This window comes from Chiloscyllium plagiosum, chromosome 16, assembly GCF_004010195.1.
Source record: "Chiloscyllium plagiosum isolate BGI_BamShark_2017 chromosome 16, ASM401019v2, whole genome shotgun sequence".
NCBI classification, from domain to species: Eukaryota; Metazoa; Chordata; class Chondrichthyes; order Orectolobiformes; family Hemiscylliidae; genus Chiloscyllium; species Chiloscyllium plagiosum.
The window spans coordinates 65598038-65618046 of NC_057725.1; the positions used below are offsets into that span (position 1 = coordinate 65598038).

The 20009-nt window shown below is 41.0% G+C and overlaps 1 protein-coding gene across 1 annotated transcript in view; it reads left to right on the forward strand.

Annotated features, from left to right (window-relative positions):
- LOC122558116 (astacin-like metalloendopeptidase) overlaps window positions 1-20009 on the forward strand; it is a 200940-nt gene that overhangs the window by 157299 nt on the left and 23632 nt on the right. The window contains exons 10-12 of the mRNA XM_043706434.1: window positions 2439-2557; window positions 18668-18890; window positions 19011-19138. Coding sequence (XP_043562369.1) covers window positions 2439-2557; window positions 18668-18890; window positions 19011-19138 — 470 coding nt within the window. The remainder of the gene's footprint in view (window positions 1-2438; window positions 2558-18667; window positions 18891-19010; window positions 19139-20009) is intronic.

Genomic DNA, 20009 nt, shown 5'->3' on the forward strand with positions numbered 1-20009 from the left:
CTGTCCTGCACGTAGGCGATTGTATCCCTGAGGAGTGCGAGACTCTCAGCGATCTTCCTGCCCGGCACAGCACAGGTTTGGTCAGGGTGAATCACCGACCCTAGAGCAGACCTGACCCGGTTGGCGATAACCTTTGACAGAATTTTGTAATCTGCATTCAACAGTGAGATTGGTCTCCAATTTTTGAGTTCCTCTCTCTCCCCCTTCCCCTTGTAGACGAGGGTGATATGCCTTTCCTCATGGATTCATTCATGGTACCTGCCCGAAGCATACTGACATACTCAATGTTTCCCGGGGTCGAACCCGCAGCACTCCAGCTAAATCTTCTTAACAAATACTGTCCGATCAACTGGTGTACGCTGCTCCACCTTCACAGTCACCCTGACTGTGTTGCGAATGCCCTGGCCTGGGCTGCGAGCGGCTGCTGAGGCCATAGCTCTGAGGTTGGCTGGTACCTGAATTGGCGTTAGGCCGAAGCCAGCATAAAGATCCACCAAGAGCAGGTCAGCACAACCAAATGATCCTCCAACATCCAATCACGATCCAGCGATGGTCACCAGCAGCTCCAACGACTCCCAACACGATCCCCGTGGTTTCTCCCCCGCCAGCACACGTCCGCTGTGTCGAACCTGCAGCACTCGAGCAGAATCTCTTCCTCTGGTCCTCAGGAACTACACATATTCTGAGCCAAAAGGCCGAGATATCAACTGAAACTGCCATAGTGTTAGGAAGTTAAAATCCCCCACTACTACAATCCTATTATTCTTGCAGCTTTCTGCTATCTCCTTCATATTTGCTCCTCAATATCCCACTGACTGCCTTTCGTGCAATGCTATCAAAGTGATCCACCCCTTTTTGTTTCTCAGTTCTACCCATATAAACTCAGTGGATGAACCCTCAAGAAAAAATACTGCAATTTTTTCTGTAATCAAAAACACAAGACCTCTCCTCTCTCCTCCCCTTCTGTGCTAGCTATAGAATCTTTACCCTGGAACATTGAGCTGCCAGTTCTGTCCATCCCTCAGCAATATTTCTGTAATAGATATTATATCCCATTCCCATATACGTATCCATGCCCCAGATTCATTTGCCATAACTCTCAGCTCTCTTGCTTTGAAATAAATGCAGTTTAACCCAGATTTCTCTTGCTTCCTGCAATATTGTTGTCTCGTAGTAGGATTATCGACACTGCCTTTACTATTTAACTTGCTCTTGTTAACTCCTGTGCTGTCCTCTGGCTAATCTCCCCACCAGGATATTTGTCCCCCTCCAATTCAGGTGCAATCTGTCCCTCCTGTCCAGGTCACCTCTACCCAGAAGAAATTCCAATGGTCCAAGAATCTGAATCCCTGCACCAGCTCTCAAGCCATGCATTCATCTGCCACATCCTCCTATTCCTACTCTCCATAACAATTGGTACCAGAAATAGTCCACAAATTAATACCCTTGAGGGCCTACATTTTAACCTTTTGCCGAATTCCCTATAATCTCTCTTCGGACCTCATCCTTTTTCCTACCTACGATGTCAGTACCAATATGTGGAACAACTCTGACTGCTCACTGTCCCTTAAGAATTCCATCCAAACGCTCAGAGACCTGCTTGACCCTGGCACACTGGAGGTAACACATCATTCTAGAGTCTTGATTGCAGCCACATACTTGGTCCTGTTATGTCATGCGTTACTTTTAGCACAGTCACCCATTCTCAATATTCTTAGGCCCATTGTCACAGTAAATGGGTTGCTTTCCGTACAGCTTACTCATTTTCTCATACTCTTAACACTTATTATCACTTACCCAGCTTTTCCTCTATCATGGCCTGCTATCCATAATTTCCTTGTCTACCTACCCCTTTCGTGTCTCTCTCTGGGCTCCACCTCCACCTATCTACTCTCTCCTCCCCCAGTTTCAGCTTCAGCATAAATACCACTTCTTTTCCAGTTCTTAACAGTTCTGATGATGAGTCACCGGACTCAAAACATTCACTTTGCTTTCTTCCCACAAATGCTGACCAACCTGCTGAGCTTCTCCATCAATTTTTGTCTTTGTTTTGCATCCATGACTATTTTGATTCTCCTTAATTTGCTGTACCTGTAGCTGATAGCTTTGAGCCTTTGCCCATTAACTCTTGGATTTCTAAGAGTTCTGAATATCACAAAACATAAGTTCTCCTCTGTACTAGTACAATTTCCTCCTGGAAATAGTTTCCAAGTAGATTTTTTGAATTTTCTTGCTTTTTTCATTATTTTATCAAATAAATATTTTATTGGCTCATTGTTTTTCATACACAGTGGATGATTACATGAATATACTGATAGCTGAACGTGTTGCTCTGCTGACTTGACATACTGATATCTGAGGAATGTGAATTTAACAGTAAGATATATTATCATTGTTTCATAGTTTTATTTTGTGTGTTCTGGCTTGATTTTTCTTAGAGGTATGTGGAAACCTACTCACTAAAAGTGATGGCATTTTCACCTCTCCAAACTACCCAGACATGTATCCTAGTTTTGCCAACTGCAAGTGGATAATCAGGGCACCTTTGGAGTATAAGGTATGTGGTAATTGTATAAGAAACATATGGTACTGTTGCACCTGCCATACTGTGTTTGAACTCCTATATCTAATAAAAGAACTGTGAGTCGACTCTTAATAACTGTAAAACAATAATATTTGTTTACTTGACACAATTAATATTAGAACAACAAATACACTATGAACTAATGATAAACACAACACAGCTATCTTATGCTTTAACTTTGATCATGCATCATTACACTAGAACTTGGCCGGGCTCCATATGGTGATGTTTTCTGATCTTCTTCAGATGGTTTCAGAGGTGTCTTTTCTTTCGGTGGTTATTCTAGAGTTACTGTTCAAATTACTGCTCCTGAGGGGGATGTTGCAGCGATTCTTATACTCCAAAGTTTTCGTGCCCTTTTAGGAGGATCTTGAGTATCTTCCAATGGATTGATCAGGTTCGATCACCCTGATCGATCAGACCCAACCAGGTGTTGGCACGCTGATGGCAAGGTGGTCCTCAAGTGTCCATTACTGGAGGTGCTGGGTACACGTAACTTCCTCCAAATAAGGCTGCGAAGTGCTTCTGTGTCTCATACCCACCTCAGTGTTTCCGATTGTTCCGAGGGTGACATTCCATTGACCTATTCAAACCCAAATTCCGGGTTGTATTATAGGGTCTGCAGCTATCAGTTTGTTTGGGCAGCTGCAGCCTGTCTGGATTCTGCAGCATGTGGATTGACACAATCACATTAGATTAGATTCCCTACAGTGTAGAAGCAGGCCCTTCGACCCAACCAGTCCACACCGACCTATCCAGACACATTTCCCTCTGCAAATTAGCATGGCCAATTCACCTGCCCCACACATCTTTGGATTGTGAGAGGAAACTGGAGCACCCGGAGGAAACCCACGCAAATACAAGGAGAATGTGCAAACTCCACACAGATAATCGCCTGAGGCTGGAATCGAACCTGGGACCCTGGTGCTGTAAGGCAGCAGTACTAACCACTGAGTGCTAACCAGTCAAGGTTGGCTTCATTTTCCAGCATAACTTTAGTCCTTGTCCACCTTATCCAGTTCATCATAAATTTATCATTTTGAGTGGCCTGTCCGGCCACAGTAAGCATATGGAATGAGCTGCCAGCGGAAGTGATTGAGGCGGTTACATTAACAACATTTAAAAGACATTTGGACAAATACAAGGATAGGAAAGGATTAGAAATATATGGACCAAATACAGAGCAATAGGGTTAGCATCAGCATGGACCAGTTTGGGCCAAAGGGTCTGTATCCGTGCTGTAGGATTCTATGACTCTTAAAAAAAAAACACTCTGAACTGTTCACTTAATTGAGAAATTAGAAGAAAAACTGATTTTCTTCCTACTCTACCTTGCATAAAGCAGTAGCTACAGAGATAGTGGATGCACCAGTAGTAACTTTCCAATCTGGATTAGATTCTGGAAAAATCCAAAAGGATTGGAAGACTGCCAATGTAATACCTTTATTTAGAAAGGAAAGGAAACAAAAACAAGTAATAAGGGCCATTTAGCTTAATATCAGTAATTAGCAAAAAGAGTATTATAAAGGATATAATAGCAGAATATTTAGAAATACATAATATGATGAAGCAGAGTCCGCATGGCTTCACAAAGGGGAAATCATGCCAGATGAATTGATTAGAATTCTTTGAGGAGGTAACAAGCAAGATAGAAAAAGGGGAAGCAGTGGATTTAGTATAAGATTCCACACATTAGGCTACCTAATAAGATGTAAGCCCACAGTATTGGGCAGAGTAAAATTTGCATGAATAGGGGATTGGCTAACAAATTGAAGACAGACAGATGAGACAAGGGTGCATTTTCAAGATGACAACCTGTCACTAGTGGAATGCCAGAGGTAACAGTGTTGGACCAGAATCATTTGCAATATTTGACTTGATTATTGTCACATGAACCGAGGTACAGTGAAAAGTATTGTTTTGTGTGCTAACTAGATAAATCATACCTTACAAAAAAACTGAAAGAACTGTGGATCTGAAAAAAATTACAGAAATTGTTGAATAATCTCAGCAGGATCTGTGGCAAGAAATCAGAGTTAACGTTTCGAGCCCAGTGACCCCCCTTCAGAATGATGGTAACTAGGAAAAGGATTTATTTTATACAGAAGATGGAGGGGGAGAGTAAACATTAGGTAGAGAGACATCCCTGAAGAGAAAAATACAGTTAAACAGACAAAGCAGTGGTTAAAGGTCAATGTGGGGGGATAAATAGTTGCTAATGGGGACTGTTAGTAGCTGACAATGGATAGTGTTTGGTAGCAGCCCACGTGATGACAAGACCTAGTGTGTGGAGGTGGGGAAAGCATGGAAAAAGTTGCTCAAGCCCTAACATTATTGAACTCAATATTAAGTCCAAAATGCTTCAGGACTGCCCAGCGGGAAATGAGATCCTGTTCTTCCAGCTTGCACTGAGCTTTGCTGCAGCAAGCCTGAGGCAGTGATTTTGGCTGGAGAACATAATAGTGTGTTGAAATGACAAGCAACTGAAAGCTTTTTTTGCAAACAGAGTATAGATATTTTGTGAAACAGCCTCCCATTCTGCCCTTCGTTTCACCAGTGGAAAGGAAACCACAGTGTGAGTACTAGACTGAGTGAAGTGCTAGTAAAGCATTGCTTCACCTGGAAGGTGTGCTTGGGACTTAGGATAGTGAGGAGGGAGGAAGTAAATGGGCAGGTGTTAACCTTCCGTGGTTGCAGGGGAAGCTGCCATGGGGCTCTATGGATGTGTTGGGAATGAAGGAGGAGAAGACCAGAGTGTCAGGGAGGTAATGGTCCTTGCAGAAGACTGAGAAAGGGGGGCAGAATATGTGTCTGGTGGTGGCATCCCACTGGAGGTGGTGGAAATGGTGGCTAATAATCCTCTGCCTGTGGATGCTAGTAGGATAGTAGGTGAGGACAAAAGGATCCTATCGCTGTTGTGGGAAGGAAGAGAAGGCATGAGGCTGAAGTGCAGGAGCTGGGTTGGACCCAGCTGAGGGCCCTGTTAACTACGGTGCTGGGGAATCCTTGATTGAGGAAGAAGATGGGCATTTCAAAGGTTCCTTTATCGAAGTTGGTATCATCAGAACAGATGCAGTGGAGACAGCGGAACTGGGAGAATGGAATAAAGTCTTTCCAGAAAGCAAATCTAAGAATGTGTAGTCAAGGTAACTGTGAGAGTCAGTGCATTTGTAGTAGATATTGGCGGCTAGTCTGTCCCCAAAAGTTGAAACAGATGTCGAGGAAAGGAAAGGAGGAGTCAGAGATAGATGAGGTGAAGGTGAGAGCAGAGTGGAAATTGGGATTGAAATAGATAAACTTTTCTAGTTCAGTATGAGAGAGGGAACCGGAACAGATGATGCATGTCCACCTGGTCCTCTCCTCCTTCATTCCCAGTAAGGCCCCACAGGCTCATAGCCCCTTCCCTGGCAATTGCTCAAGGTATAACACCTTTACCCCCAGAATTCTTGCCACACTGCAAATCGGAACATCATTCTAACATAGGAACATGAGTAAGCATTCAGTCCACTGATCCTGCTCCACCAATCAATACAAGCATAGCTAATTGAACACTTCAATACCTTTTACTTACCTCATCCCTTTACCTTGTATGCCACAAGTAATCATAAATCCACCAATCTCTACATTAAAGTCCTGACATGCAAGTCCTGGGCCGCTGCCTCTGCCAAATTTTAGCCACATGACGCCTGGAGGAGGAACACCTCATCTTCCTCTTGGGACCCTCCAACAACACTGGATCAATTTTGATTTCGCCAGTTTTCTTATCTCCCCTCCCCCCACCTTATTCCAGATCCAATCCTTCAACTTGGCACCACCGTCTTGAACTGTCCTACCTGTCCATCTTCCTTCCCACCTATCCACTCCACTCTCCATTCCAACCATCACCCCCCACCTTCATCTACCTATTGCATTCCCATTTACCTTCCCCCCAGCCCCACCCCTTCCCAATTATCTCTCTGCCCCCTTTGGCCCCTCCCACATTCCTGATGAAGAACTTGTGCTCAAAACATTGAGTCTCCTGCTCCCTGGATGCTGCCTGACCGACTGTCCTTTTCCAGTACCACACTCCTTGACTCTCCATTAAACTATCCAAAGGCTGAGCCTCCACAGTCTTCTGTGGTATGGGATTCCAAAAGTGTACAACCCTCTGAGTAAAACCAGTTCTCCTCAGTTTGGATCAAAGTGCAATCACCCCTTTTTTTAAATTGTACCCCCTGATCTAGACCCCCAACCAAGGGGAACGTCTTACCTGTGTCTCCCTGCCTATTCTTTTTAAGAATTTTATAATATTCATTAAAATCACCTCTCATTCTTTGAACTGCTAGAGAATGCAGACACAGTGTGCTCTAATTTTGTTTCATACAATAGTCTCGCCATTCTGGGAGCAAGTGTGATGAACCTTTGTGGAAATAATATCTTTACTGAGATAAGGAGACTAAAGCTACACACAATACTCGAGATGTAATCTAATAAAGTTCTTATACCTACCCTTGGACTGAGACCTGGGTTAAGTCCCACCGGTTCCAGAATTGTATCATAACATTCCTGAACAGGTAGATTAGAAAATAGGTTAGATTTTTAAAAAATCAAATGAGAAACATACAAATGGGGTCATTCAGTTGTGTGTGATAACACTTCCCAGTAGAGCCAAAATAAATGAAGCAGACCCAGTGGATTCAGGTCCCAACTGCTCCAAAGACGGATAATAACATCGTTGAACAGATTGATTAGAAAAACACCATAAATTCTATACAACAACTTTCTTGTGGCACAGTGGCTTGGATAGAAGTTAAAAGTGTGGTGCTGGAAAAGAACTGCAGATCAGACAGCATCCAAGGAGCAGGAGAATCAACATTTCAGGCATAAGCCCTTCATCACCTGCTGTGCTTTTCCAGCACCACACCCTCGACTCTGATCTGCATCACCTGTAGCCCTCACCTTCTCCTGGCTTAGATTGAAGTCCCACCTACTCCGGAGGTATACAATAAAACCTCTGAACAGGTTGATTAGAAAAATACGTTCATTTAATCAAAAATTCTATATAATAATGGGTTCTGCTGGTACAGTGTTAATGCCACTGCCTCTGGACCAGGAGGCTCTGGTTTAAGACCCATCTGCCTCAGAGGTGTATTGTAACATCTCTGAATACGTTTATTAGAAAGATAGATAGATACATATATGGAAATAAAGCAAATCCAGAGGGCTCTCTTGTTGTGCAATAATAATGTTCCTACCCCTGGATTGGGAGGTCCAGTTTCAAACAAAAAGTGTGCAAACTAGGAGTCCCTCTTGTGGTGCAGTGGTAGTATCCCTACCCCTGAATGGGAGGCCTTTGTACAAGTCACACCTGCTCCAGAGATGTATAATATCTCTGAACTGATTGATAAAAGAAAAGAGGAAAAAAAAGAGCAGACCCAGCAGGTTCAAGTCCAAACTGCTCCAGAGGTGTGTAATGACATCTCTGAACAGGTTGATTTGAACAATAGGTTAAATAAAAAAAACAGCAGACCCCAGATGGGTCCCTCTTGTCGTGCAGTGGTAGTATTCGTATTCCTGGACTGGGAGGCCCGGGTTCAAGAATCACCTGTGCAGAGGTTTAGAATTGCATCCCTAAACAGATGGATTAGAAAATATAGGTTATGTTCTTTAAAAAAATTAAATTTATAATGCAAATGCAGCTGGGTTCCTCTTGTGGCACAGGGGTAGTGTTCCTGTTCCTGGGCCAGGAGGTCTGTCTTCAAGTCCTTACTGCTCCAGAGGTTTAGAATTACATCTCTGAACAGGTTGATTAGAAAAATAGGTTATATTTTAAAAAAAGATTAAACTTATAATGCAAACCCAGGTGGGCTCCTATTGTGGCGTAGAGGTAGCATTTATTTTCCCAGACTGGGAGGCTCAGGTTCAAGTCACACCTGCTCTAGAATTCAAAATAACATCTCTGAACTGGTTGATGAGAAAAATAGGACCCAGTCATATTTGCTGATAATCTGCTCCTCTTCCACCATTACGTGGTATTCTTGGAGAGGGAGCGCACGGTTTCCATCAATGCCATTAAGAGAGAGGTGGACACCACAGGAGATACAGTGCTTTATTTCCTCCTCCATCTCAGTTTTGATTTAACCCCTTCCCTCCCACCTTACCTTCCCTTCACATTTAATGGTTTGTATTGCCCATGGATTTTATGTGCCTTGGTACACGTGACAATACATTCAATTCAAATATTCAGTTGGCTGCAGAGATGAACACTGGTGGTACTTAAAAGAAAAAATACAATGCAAAAAAAGTCACGGTGATTTTACTGTTTGAAAAGTCCCTTAGTTGTGCACAATAGCACTATTACGTATAGAAAAATAAATAGGCCCACAAGGGCTCTTGTGACACAGTGATAATGTATTTACCACTGAATCTAGAGACCTGGATTCAAATCCTACTTGCTCCAGAAGTGGAGTTTATAAACATTTATGAACAGTTTGAATAGAAAATACTAAAGCACATGCAGGACAGCTCTTGTGGTGCAGTAGTTATGCTGCAGCTCTGTGGAGCCCTGGTTAGACCACACTTGGAATATTTTGTTCATTTTTGGTTGCCTCATTATAGGAAGGGTGTGGAAGCTTTAGAAAGGGTGCAGAGGAGATTTACCAGGATGCTGCCTGGACTGGAGGGCATGTCTTATGAAGAAAGAATGAGGGAGCTAGGGCTTTTCTCATTGGGGCAAAAAAGGATGAGAGGTGACTTGATAGAGGTGTACAAGATGATGAGGGCCACAGATAGAATGGATAGCCAGAGACTTTTTCCCATGGTGGAAATGTCTATCATGAGGGGGGGCATAGGTTTAAGGTGATTGGAGGAAGATTGAGGGTAGATGTCAGAGGTGTGTTCTTTACACAGAGAATGGTGAGTGCATGGAATGCACTGCCAGCAGTGGTAGTAAAGTCACATACATTAGGGACATTTAAGTGATTCTCAGATAGGCACACAGAAGATAATACAATGAACGGTATGTAGGTTAGTCTGATCTTAGAGTTGGGTCGGCACAACATTGAGGGCCAAAGGGATTGTACTGTGCTGTGTTCTACGCAGTAATGTCCCTATCTTTGAACCAGAAGGCCTAAATTCAAGAGCAGGGTCTCTTCTGCTCTGAGCATGCATTCAATCTCTTTTAGAACCTATGCTAACTTTATAGAGATAAGTCTATAAGGATGCTGCTTAATTGGAACAGTACTGCCTAGTCTACATAATGCATAGTCAGATTAGTACTTTCCAGCATATTCCCACATATCTCCCCATGTGATTGTAATAATTCTTTTAGGTCATTTTGATTTTCCTCTGAAAGGTAACTGAGTAATTTATCCCAATTTTTGAGAAGCTCCTCATTGTACAATTTAATTTCAAGAATGTCTAATTCAGAATCATCTGAAATTGTTTCTTCACACTCTGTTCTTGTCAAATAATTCACCTCAGTCAATTTCCTTTTAATTTAATATGGCCCACTAAGCTTTATCTTTAAAAGTTCGTAGAACACTTAGAGTAACACTAACATTTTATCTCCACTAACAAAGTTGCGAATTTTTGATTTTTTGTCTGCTGTCGGATTCATTTCATGCCAGACTACTTCCAAATGCTAAATATTGAGCTCACCGGCCCTATTTTATTTTTCATTAATGTTTGACTATAGTCCAAATGTGTGGTCTCTGAACTTTGATTCATCAATTTCTCTTTAATTAATTTCAGTGGTCCTCTCACCTCATGCCCAAAAATAATTCAAATGGACTGAGTTTAGTAGATTCATTAAGTGCATTCATAATTGCAAAACGTACAAATATAATTCATTTATCCCAATCCTTTGGATAGTCTTGACTGTAAGCCTTTAGCATGATCTTTAAAATTTGATACCACTGTTCTAATGCTGCCTGCGATTCTAGAGGTCAATTCCTGGATTGGCGGGATTACCTTACACTGAAAGACTTGAGTGACTGGGCTTGTATACCCTTGAGTTTAGAAGGCTGAGAGGGGATCTGATTGAGACATATAAGATTATTAAAGGATTGAACAGTCTGGAGGCAGGAAACATGTTTCCGCTGATGGGTGAGTGCCGAACCAGAGGACACAGCTTAAAAATACGGGGTAGACCATTTAGGACAGAGATGAGGAGAAACCTCTTCACCCAGAGAGTGGTGGCTGTGTGGAATGCTCTGCCCCAGAGGGCAGTGGAGGCCCAGTCTCTGGATTCATTTAAGAAAGAGTTGGATAGAGCTCTCAAGGATTGTGGAATCAAGGGTTATAGAGATAAGGCAGGAACAGGATACTAATTAAGGATGATCAGCCATGATCATATTGAATGGTAGTGTAGGCTCGAAGGGCAGAATGGCCTCCTCCTGCACCTATTGTCTATTGTCTAGATGGTATGCAGTGGACTTGAATTATTTTATTCCTAAGCTATCCATAACTTCCTTACAAAATTTGATCCTTGATCCAATTGTATTTCTGTGGGTAGTCCTGTATCTCGTAAAAAGTCTAAGTAAGTCTTTAACAATTCTTTTAGCTGTGGTATTGCACCATGGAATGGCCTCTGGAAATCTAGTAGACTCATCCATTATGGTCAACAAATACCGATTCCCACCTTTTGTTTTAGGTAGGGGTCCTATGCAGTCAATTATGACACTTGTACAAGGTCTTTCAAATGCGGGATTGGGTTTTAAGGGTGCTGGTTTCGTCACAGCCTGAGATTTTCCAATTACCTGACACATATGACTGTCTGACAAAGTTCAACAATGTCCTTATGCAGTCCAGACCAATAAAAATGTTGCATTTTGGCTTGACTTGTCCTTACTTCCAAATGACCTCCCACTGGTAATTCATGTGCTACCCATAAACCTCCTTTGTATAATCTGCCAGTAATACAACTTGATGAACTTATGCCCATTTCTCATCTGCCCGTATATATAATAGTCTCCATTTCCTCATCAAGACTTCATTTTTAAGACAGTAATATTCTAGGATACACTCAGATTCTTTTTCTGTGTATGCTTTTTGATACAACTGCTTTAGTTTTTCATCTTTCTGTTATAATGCAGTTAATTTCTCTGAACTAAAAATATCCACTTTGTCCTTCACCTGTTCTTGTTTATTTGTGAACCATTTGCTCAAACATAGTTCTGATAACTGAACTCCAACTTCCTTATTTTTTAAAATTTCTTCTCCTGTTTCCACCTGTGACTTGTTAACACAGTCAAGAAAAAAATCCCAGGATATACCCTGTACTTCCTTTAACACCTGTACCCTGATTTTCCACTGGCTTTTCAAATGCAGTAAGCATCACTTCCACCTACGATCCAGCTATATCATTACCAAGAATAAACTGTATTTCTGGAACTGAGAATTTCTCTACTACTCCTGCCACCACCATCACTTTTCATCAGACTGTCCAACCTTACTTTGTATAATTGACCACTTCTTACCCTGAATTCCACATATTACCACTTTCCTGGCAATACTCCTTCTAAATTATCACATCTCTCAGATCAAAACTGTTATTTTCTTTATCTACTCCACCTAGCATACATGAATAAAGCTTACCCATGCAAGTACATGCTTTAAAGAGATCTAGCACTTGCTTCTCAACCACCCCCGATTAAACTGTACATTCTTTTGCAGTTTTTAAGCTTCCACTATGCTTTCCTTTATCACTTCAACAAAACTCAGTGGTTTAACCTGTTTTTCCCACATCCGTCTTCCCAGTGCTTTTTCTAATCCACCAACACTGCAACTTCATGTGGCCTACTTTTTTACAGTACAAACATCTGAGCTTTTTAACTTCCCTTTCCGCCTCCTCGGTTGCCTTTATACCCAGTAGTTTTTTTAAAACTACTTCTGCGATCTTCATTGAGATCTCCATTTCCCTTACCACCTGAGGATTTCTCTTTTCCCCAATTTCTATCCCTCAGAGATTGAAATTGATGTCGGAAGCCAAACTTTGATTTATGAACCAATTCATAAACATCTGCCATTTCCATTGCTAATCTTGCAGTCTTAACTCTCTGCTCTTCCATGAGTTCTCGCTACTTCAGGAAACCAATTTTTGAATTCCTCCAAAATAATCATCTCTCGAAGAGCATTGTGTGCTTTATCTATTTTCAATTCCCTTATCTACTTCTTAAAATTACTTTGATCGTTTGAAACTCTATGTACATTTGATCAGGTTCTCTCCTTAGATTCCTAAAATGTCTAGAGGCTTCTGGTACTTGCTCATATGCACTTAAGATAGCTTTTTTCTGCTCATCATGCTCCAAAGATACCTCCTATGATAGTGAAGCAAATGCCTCACTAGCTCTGCCTACCATCTTTGTTTGAATCAACAATGCCCACATGGTCACTGGCCATTTTATTTGTTTATCTACTTTCTCAAATGAAATGAAAACAGCTTAAGTTTGTGCGAAGATTTGTAGCTCGGGTGCTCGTTGTTGTGGTTCTGTTCGCCGAGCTGGGAATTTCTGGTGCAGACATTTCATCCCCTGTCTAGGTGACATCCTCAGTGCTTGGGAGCCTTCTGTGAAGCGCTTCTGTGATCTTTCCTCCGTCATTTGTAGTGGTTTGAATCTGCCGCTTCCGGTTGTCAGTGCCAGCTACTGGAACTGACAACCGGAAGCGGCAGATTCAAACCACTACAAATGACGGAGGAAAGATCACAGAAGCGCTTCACATGGAGGCTCCCAAGCACTGAGGATGTCACCTAGACAGGGGACAAAACGTCTGCAGCACAAATTCCCAGCTCGGCGAACAGAACCAAAACATGAAAACAGCTTCTACTTTCTTCTTGTCAAACTTTAGTATAGCTTGGACATATTTAAACATATTTCCACCAGGTCTCCATCACTGTTTTCAACAGTACTCATACCTTTCACCTCCACCTCCTTCATTTCAAGTCAACTTTGAGTTTTCAGTTCCAACTTCCAAAGTTCTTTCTAACTTTCTTCTGCTCGGGCCTTCACTTTCTTTTTCCTCTGCTTTCAATTGTAATTCCATCTGTTTCATTTCCTGTCATGTTCAAGCTGCTTCATTTGCAATTGAATTTTAGCCATTTGCAATTATTCTGATGGAACCTCCACCAATTGTCGAGCTATTGCTGCAATTGCACCCCTTTTCACAAGGACAAAGGCAACCCCAGCTCCAGCTTGTCTGCCAATTCCAAAAACGTTGCCTTACTCACTTTCTATAAAATTCCTGAAGTGATTTCTTCCGCCCCTCCAGTTTTAGTGACTGATAGATACATTACGACAGAAGGCACACTGCCAAATGGAACACTTCAAATAAAAAAAACAAACTCACCACTCAGTGCCTTTGAGTCCAAGAATACTAAACCCTAAGAAGATAGTCTAACTTATTATTTGAAAGGTAAGTGCAAGAGGTTATATTCCAGATGCAATTCAATTGGTCAGACTACTTAACTTTAAACAAAACACATTATTTTTACACTACAGATAAAATACAGACAATATAAAAAGGAAAGAAAAGAATTGGCTTAACCGGGTGAACAATCTTTTATCTGAAATACTTGGGACCAGCTGGTTTTCGGAATTCAGAATTTTTCAAATTTCAGAATAAGTGACAGTTGGATGGTGAAATTTTTTTAAATCTTACCGGAGGAGCATGACTCACTAAGTAAAACAGGGACTTGAAACAGAATCGAGGCCTGCTAGTGCTGGGTCACGCACACCCACGTCGCATCTGAGTGAATCACATTGAGTGGGTTTCAACTTGGGTTAACCAAGCAACCTTATTAATGAAACAAAAACTTCGCAAAAAACACCTTTGGAGCTTTTCAAATTTCAGGACTTCGGATAAAGGATTGTCTACCTGTACAGATCATAAATACATGCTTGGTAAAGGTAAATTCAGTAAAGTAGATTGTCTCACATGCGACTCCAGCAGCAGGAAGAGAACCTCAGCTTTGAGCTGTAAAAGAGAGGAATAAGGTCTTCAGCATCCAGCTTCAAGACTGCCACAACTGCAGAAAGTTAAAACTAAAAGTCTTGGTTCTGTGGAAGCTTGTCCTCACTCATTCAGGCTGCTTCTGTTGTTCCAACTTTTTAAAAAAATCCCAAGACCTCACAAGCTTGGAGTAGACTACTCACCACCTCTGTCTCAACCTTTCTTTGTACAAAACAACCAGGACAAAATACACCTCTTAAAGTCATAGTATCATCACAAGAGAGATCTCTGTGTATCAATATATGAATCAAAATTGTAATATGCAACTATAGCAAGCAATTAAGAAGTGAAATGTTCTCATTTACTGTAAGAGAAATGGAATGCTAGAGTTATATAGAACATATTTTGAGGCTATATCTGCAATTTTCTATTTGGTTTTGGCTCCCTTAAAAGAAAAGATGTAAAGAAGCAGCTTGGAGAGGATTTACACAAATGATATCTCGAATAGATTAGTGGAGTTGGGGGTATGGTCTGACACAGAAGATGTTTTCTCAGTAGAAAGTTTGGACAAACTGGGCCTATATTCATTGGAGTTTAGGAACCTGAGAGGTAATCTTATTCAGCAATCCTGAGGGAATGTGACAGGGTAGATGCTGAAAAGAAGTTTGCTTATGTAGGGGCTAGAACTAAGGGACATAATTTAAATTTAACTGTATTCTATTTAAGAAGGCGATGAGGTGGCAAGTTTCCTCAGAGAGGTGTGACTCTTTGAAACTTTGTTCCTGAGGGATTATGGAAAAATATCAAGTTGTTTAATTTGGCAGGAAGAATGAAAAAAATGAGATTTACTTAAATGGAGAGTAACTATGGAAGAGTGACACATGATCGCAGCCAAGGTAAGTAATCAAGATACACAAAGCTATCTTTTTGAAATAATTCCATGAAGGCCAGTATCCTGTCACCAAGTCACCCTTTGTTTACACATGCATAGTATATGACACTGACCCAGATAGCTAAGAGCTGGCTCCTTGAGTGAGCAGAACCACTGACACGCCTATTTATACCTATCAGCCAGGACTCCCTGATTGGACAGGTTAACAGCCTCAGTCAAGGAACTCATTCTATGAGATCCATCTGGCTGACCTCATTCCAATCACTACACTTTCATTATTAGGGGATTGAACATAAAGTAAGAAAGTTATACTTTAGTTTTACAGGGGAATTGGTGAGACAACACCTTGGATACCATGTGTAGTTTTGGTCTCCTTATTTAAGGAAGGATGTAAATGCATTGGAACCAGTTTGCAGAAGGCTTACTACATTGATGCATGGACTGAGCAGGTTGTTTTATGAGTATAGATTAAACAGGCTAGATTTGTTTTCACTGGAGTTTAGAAGAGTGATGGTGACTTGATTGAAGTGTATAAGATCCCAAAAAAGTCTTGAGACAGTTGAAATGAGAAGGAATTTATTCTTGTAAGTCAGTCAGCAGATATAGGGCACTGTTCTAAAATTTGGGGTTGCCCTTTTAGGACAGATTAGGGTAATATTTTTCTCTCAGCATGTTGTGCAACTTAGGAATTCTTTGCGTCAGAAGGCGATAGAGTGGGATCATTTAATACTTCTAAGCCAGATATAGATATATTCTGGATTAATCAAGAAGTCATAGTGTATCAGAAGTAGGTGGGTTGCTCAGTTGAGGCCAAAATAAGATCAACTATGATCTTATTGAATGGTGGATCTAGCTAAAGGAGTTGAAAGACCGGCTTTTACAGGGATCATTAAATAGGCTACATGCATTGAACTAGGAATCAGAAAAGATCTTCAAATAGTCTGAGGGAATTAGAAAAGCAAGTGTGTCAATAAATGTCTGCCAAATGAAAGAAACAATGAGGCCCGAGTGGGAGATTTCAGTTACCCTAATAATAACTGGCATACAGTCAATGTAAAAGTATGTAGGGCCCAGAGTTAATAAATCGCATTCAAAAAATTTTGTTAGTTGGTATGTGATGAATCTAGCAGGTGTTGTTGTGGTGGGGTTGAATTGGTTGTGGGGTAATGAGGAGTAAGGACTGCAATATTGGATTCAGTTTTAAGGAATGAAATGGACAATGAGCAGAGTATCAGTTTTGAAGTGATCATAAGTCAATTAGATCTAGCATAGTCGTGGCAAATGCAAAGATGATACAGAATAAACGTTCTAAATTTTATTATGCTGAGAAATGACTTGGCAAAAGAGGTTGCAAACAAATACATAAAGGTAAATCATGTTAGAGCAATGGGAGGCATTCAGGGTGAGCATGTGCCCATAAAAAGTGGGTCAGCCTTCTGAGGAGTGGCATGAAGTGGTTAGCACTGCTATCTCACAGTGACAGGGACTCCAGTTAGATTCCACCCTCAGGCAACTGTGTGGTGTTTGCGCATTCTCCCTGTGCTGAGTAGGTTTCCTCTGGGTGCTCAGGTTTCGTCCCACAGTGCAAAGATTTGCAGGTTAGGTGGATTGGCCATGCTAAATGATCATAGTTTTTGGGGATGTGTTAGTTAAATGGATTAGCAATGGAATGCTGGGTTACAGGGATAGGGTAGGGGGTGGGTCTGGGTGGGATACTCTTTGGAGGGTTGGTATGGACCGGTTGAGCCAAATGGCTTGCTTCCACATTATATGATTCTGAGACAAGTTTTAAATAAAGGGAAGCTTAAGTCAAATACTGAAAACTTAATACTGTAAAGAGCCGAGGAGAAGTGGAGAGGTAAAGCTTATAAAAAAATCGTGAAGATAGCCAAGACAGAGTATGAAAAGCTGCTGGTGGTATGAAAAGAGATGGAGAATAGCATGGTGGCAAGGTGGCTCAGTGGTTAGCACTGCTGCTTCACAGCACCAGGGACCCTGTTCAAAACTAGTTTTGGATGACTGTCTGTTTGGAGTTTACACATTCTCCTCGTGTCTGCGTGGGTTTTCTTTGGGTGCTCCAGTATCCTCCCACTATCCAAAGATGTGCAGGTTAGGTGAATTGGCCATGCTAAATTGCCCATTGTGTTCTGGGATGTTTAGGTTAGGTGTATTAGTCAGGGGTAAATGTCGAGTAATGAGTTTGAGTGGGATTTTTTTGGAGGGTTGATGTGACTTTTTGGGCCAAAGGGCCTGTTTCCACGCTGTAGGGATTCTATGAAATTCTATGAAGAAGTTTCTTAAGAAATACTTTGCAGTAATGTTCACAAAAGATGGATCCAATTACAATGTGATGATTAATGAGAAAGAATGTGAAATATTGGATTGAATAACCATTGTAACAGAAAAAATGTTAAAGGATTTGGCTTATTTGGAAGTGGATAAATTAAAATGCTTAGATCAAGTTTCTCCCAGGATTCTAAAAGAAACGAGTGAAAAATGTGTTGATTCTGACCATCATACTCCAAAACTTCCTGTTTACAGTAACTACACCAGAGGTTTGAAGCATTATCAACATTTAGCCATTATTTAAAAGCTTGGAAGGGAGCTTTGGGGCCTGTTAATAACTGTTGTGGGAAATTTGTTATAATCAGTTCTGAAGTATAATATAAATTTTCAAAACACATTGATACTCGAGGAAAGTCAGCATGAATTTGTAAAGGAAAGTCATGTCTAATTAATGTGATTGAATTTTCATGGACGTAACAGATAGAATAATTGAGGACAATTGATAGGTATAGTCAGGGTTGTTGGTTGGAGTTGCTTGAGACTTAATGTGTGTCTCTGTCAGTAATACTGTATAAGTGTATAAACATTAGACTTCAGTGTTTTGTTTTTTAACATTTGGCTGTCTTACCTTTAAGAGTCCTAGAATAGGGTATGTTCCTTCGTCTGGTTTCAGTCCTACATCACAAAGTTACAATGTGAGGATTATTTGGATTTTGGCTGACTCAAATTGTAGTTTCAGAGTTGAGAAGCAATCAAGAAAATTGGAATTTTGGTTACTAATTATATTCAGAGCATCAAAATTTTAACTTCATCTGATCATTATTGATAACAGAATAACTCAGACTTGCTGATTTTCCTGGATAATGTTCTTATTTTGTACTGTGCAAATTGCTTTTGCAGTTGTGTACTGATCAGTCTTCTATATTCTGATTCCCAAGATAATAAAAATAAATTTGACATCTTATTCCTCATTACAGATCATCGTGGAATTCGATTTCTTTTACATTCAACCATTTATAGGCTGCTATCGAGATCATCTAAAAATTCATGATGGTTCCAATATTCGATCACCAATTCTTAAAGGACCAGCTTGTGGCAAAGCGGCTCCAGCAGTGATCTCTTCCCAGAATAAATTGTTAATTACATTTTTCTCGGGTGGACAGAAACACTCTCGGGGTTTCAGTGCTAAGTATCAATTTGGTAAAATCTTGGTACAATAATTGGTGTGTTCTTTTCAATTTATTTATTTGGTTATCTACATATAAAAGAATTGAAAGACTTAATATGATTCAGCATGTTGTTCTTTTGCCCATTTTCCAGTTAAATGTGGAGAAATGCTGACTGCTTCACCAACCAGAATTATAGGTAGAGTTGAATATAAAGGTTCCATGAAACCACATGAAGTGTCAAGCTGTTTTTGGCTGATTCAAGCACATAGAGGGCATAAGGTATGAATATAATACATTGTCTTGTGATCGGTAGAGTATATTGTCTGCTACCAGCTCTTAATTTGGTGTTTAATGTAGAAAAAGATGAAAAAACATCTGTTGGCCGTTTAAAATTTGCACTTTGTGAGAAAAAGCATTGTTCATACTGAGATTTTATTTTAAATCTCTACTAATTAATTATATTAACTAGGGACTCATTCACTATTTAGTTCTATTCTACATTGATATAATAAATTTTCTAACAGTTCTTGGTGTTCCAAACTTAATTTCTAGTTATTGTATCCTCCGGGATAAGTAAGAATGTGCATTGTTGCAGGAAAGCAGAATGAAGGCTTCCTGTAAACCACTTTAATCAACCGCGGTGTCTACAGCCAAGAACTTTCTGTACATTCTCAACAGTATAGAAAAAGACAGAATTCATCTGAAAAGGTGATTACCAATCTATGCCATTTCTTGAACACTAAACAGCATATGCAGGCAGTTTCCTATAACAGAGCTGAAAAATGTGTTGCTGGAAAAGCGCAGCAGGTCAGGCAGCATCCAAGGAGCAGGAGAATCAACGTTTCGGGCATAAGCCCTTCTTCAGGAATGAGGAAGGTGTGCTAAGCAGCGAAGATAAAAGGTAGGGAGGAGGGACTTGGGGGAGGGGCGCTGGGAATGCGATAGGTGGAAGGAGGTTAAGGTGAGGGTGATAGGCCGGAGAGGGGGTGGGGGCGGAGCAGGGGGGGAGAAGATTGCCAGTCAAGAAGGCGGTGCTGAGTCCGAGGGTTAGGACTGAGATAAGGTGGGGGGAGGGGAAAACTGCATTCATCAATTTCCCATGGTCAATCCCTGCATGTCTTTGGATTGTGGGAGGAAACCCACGCAGACA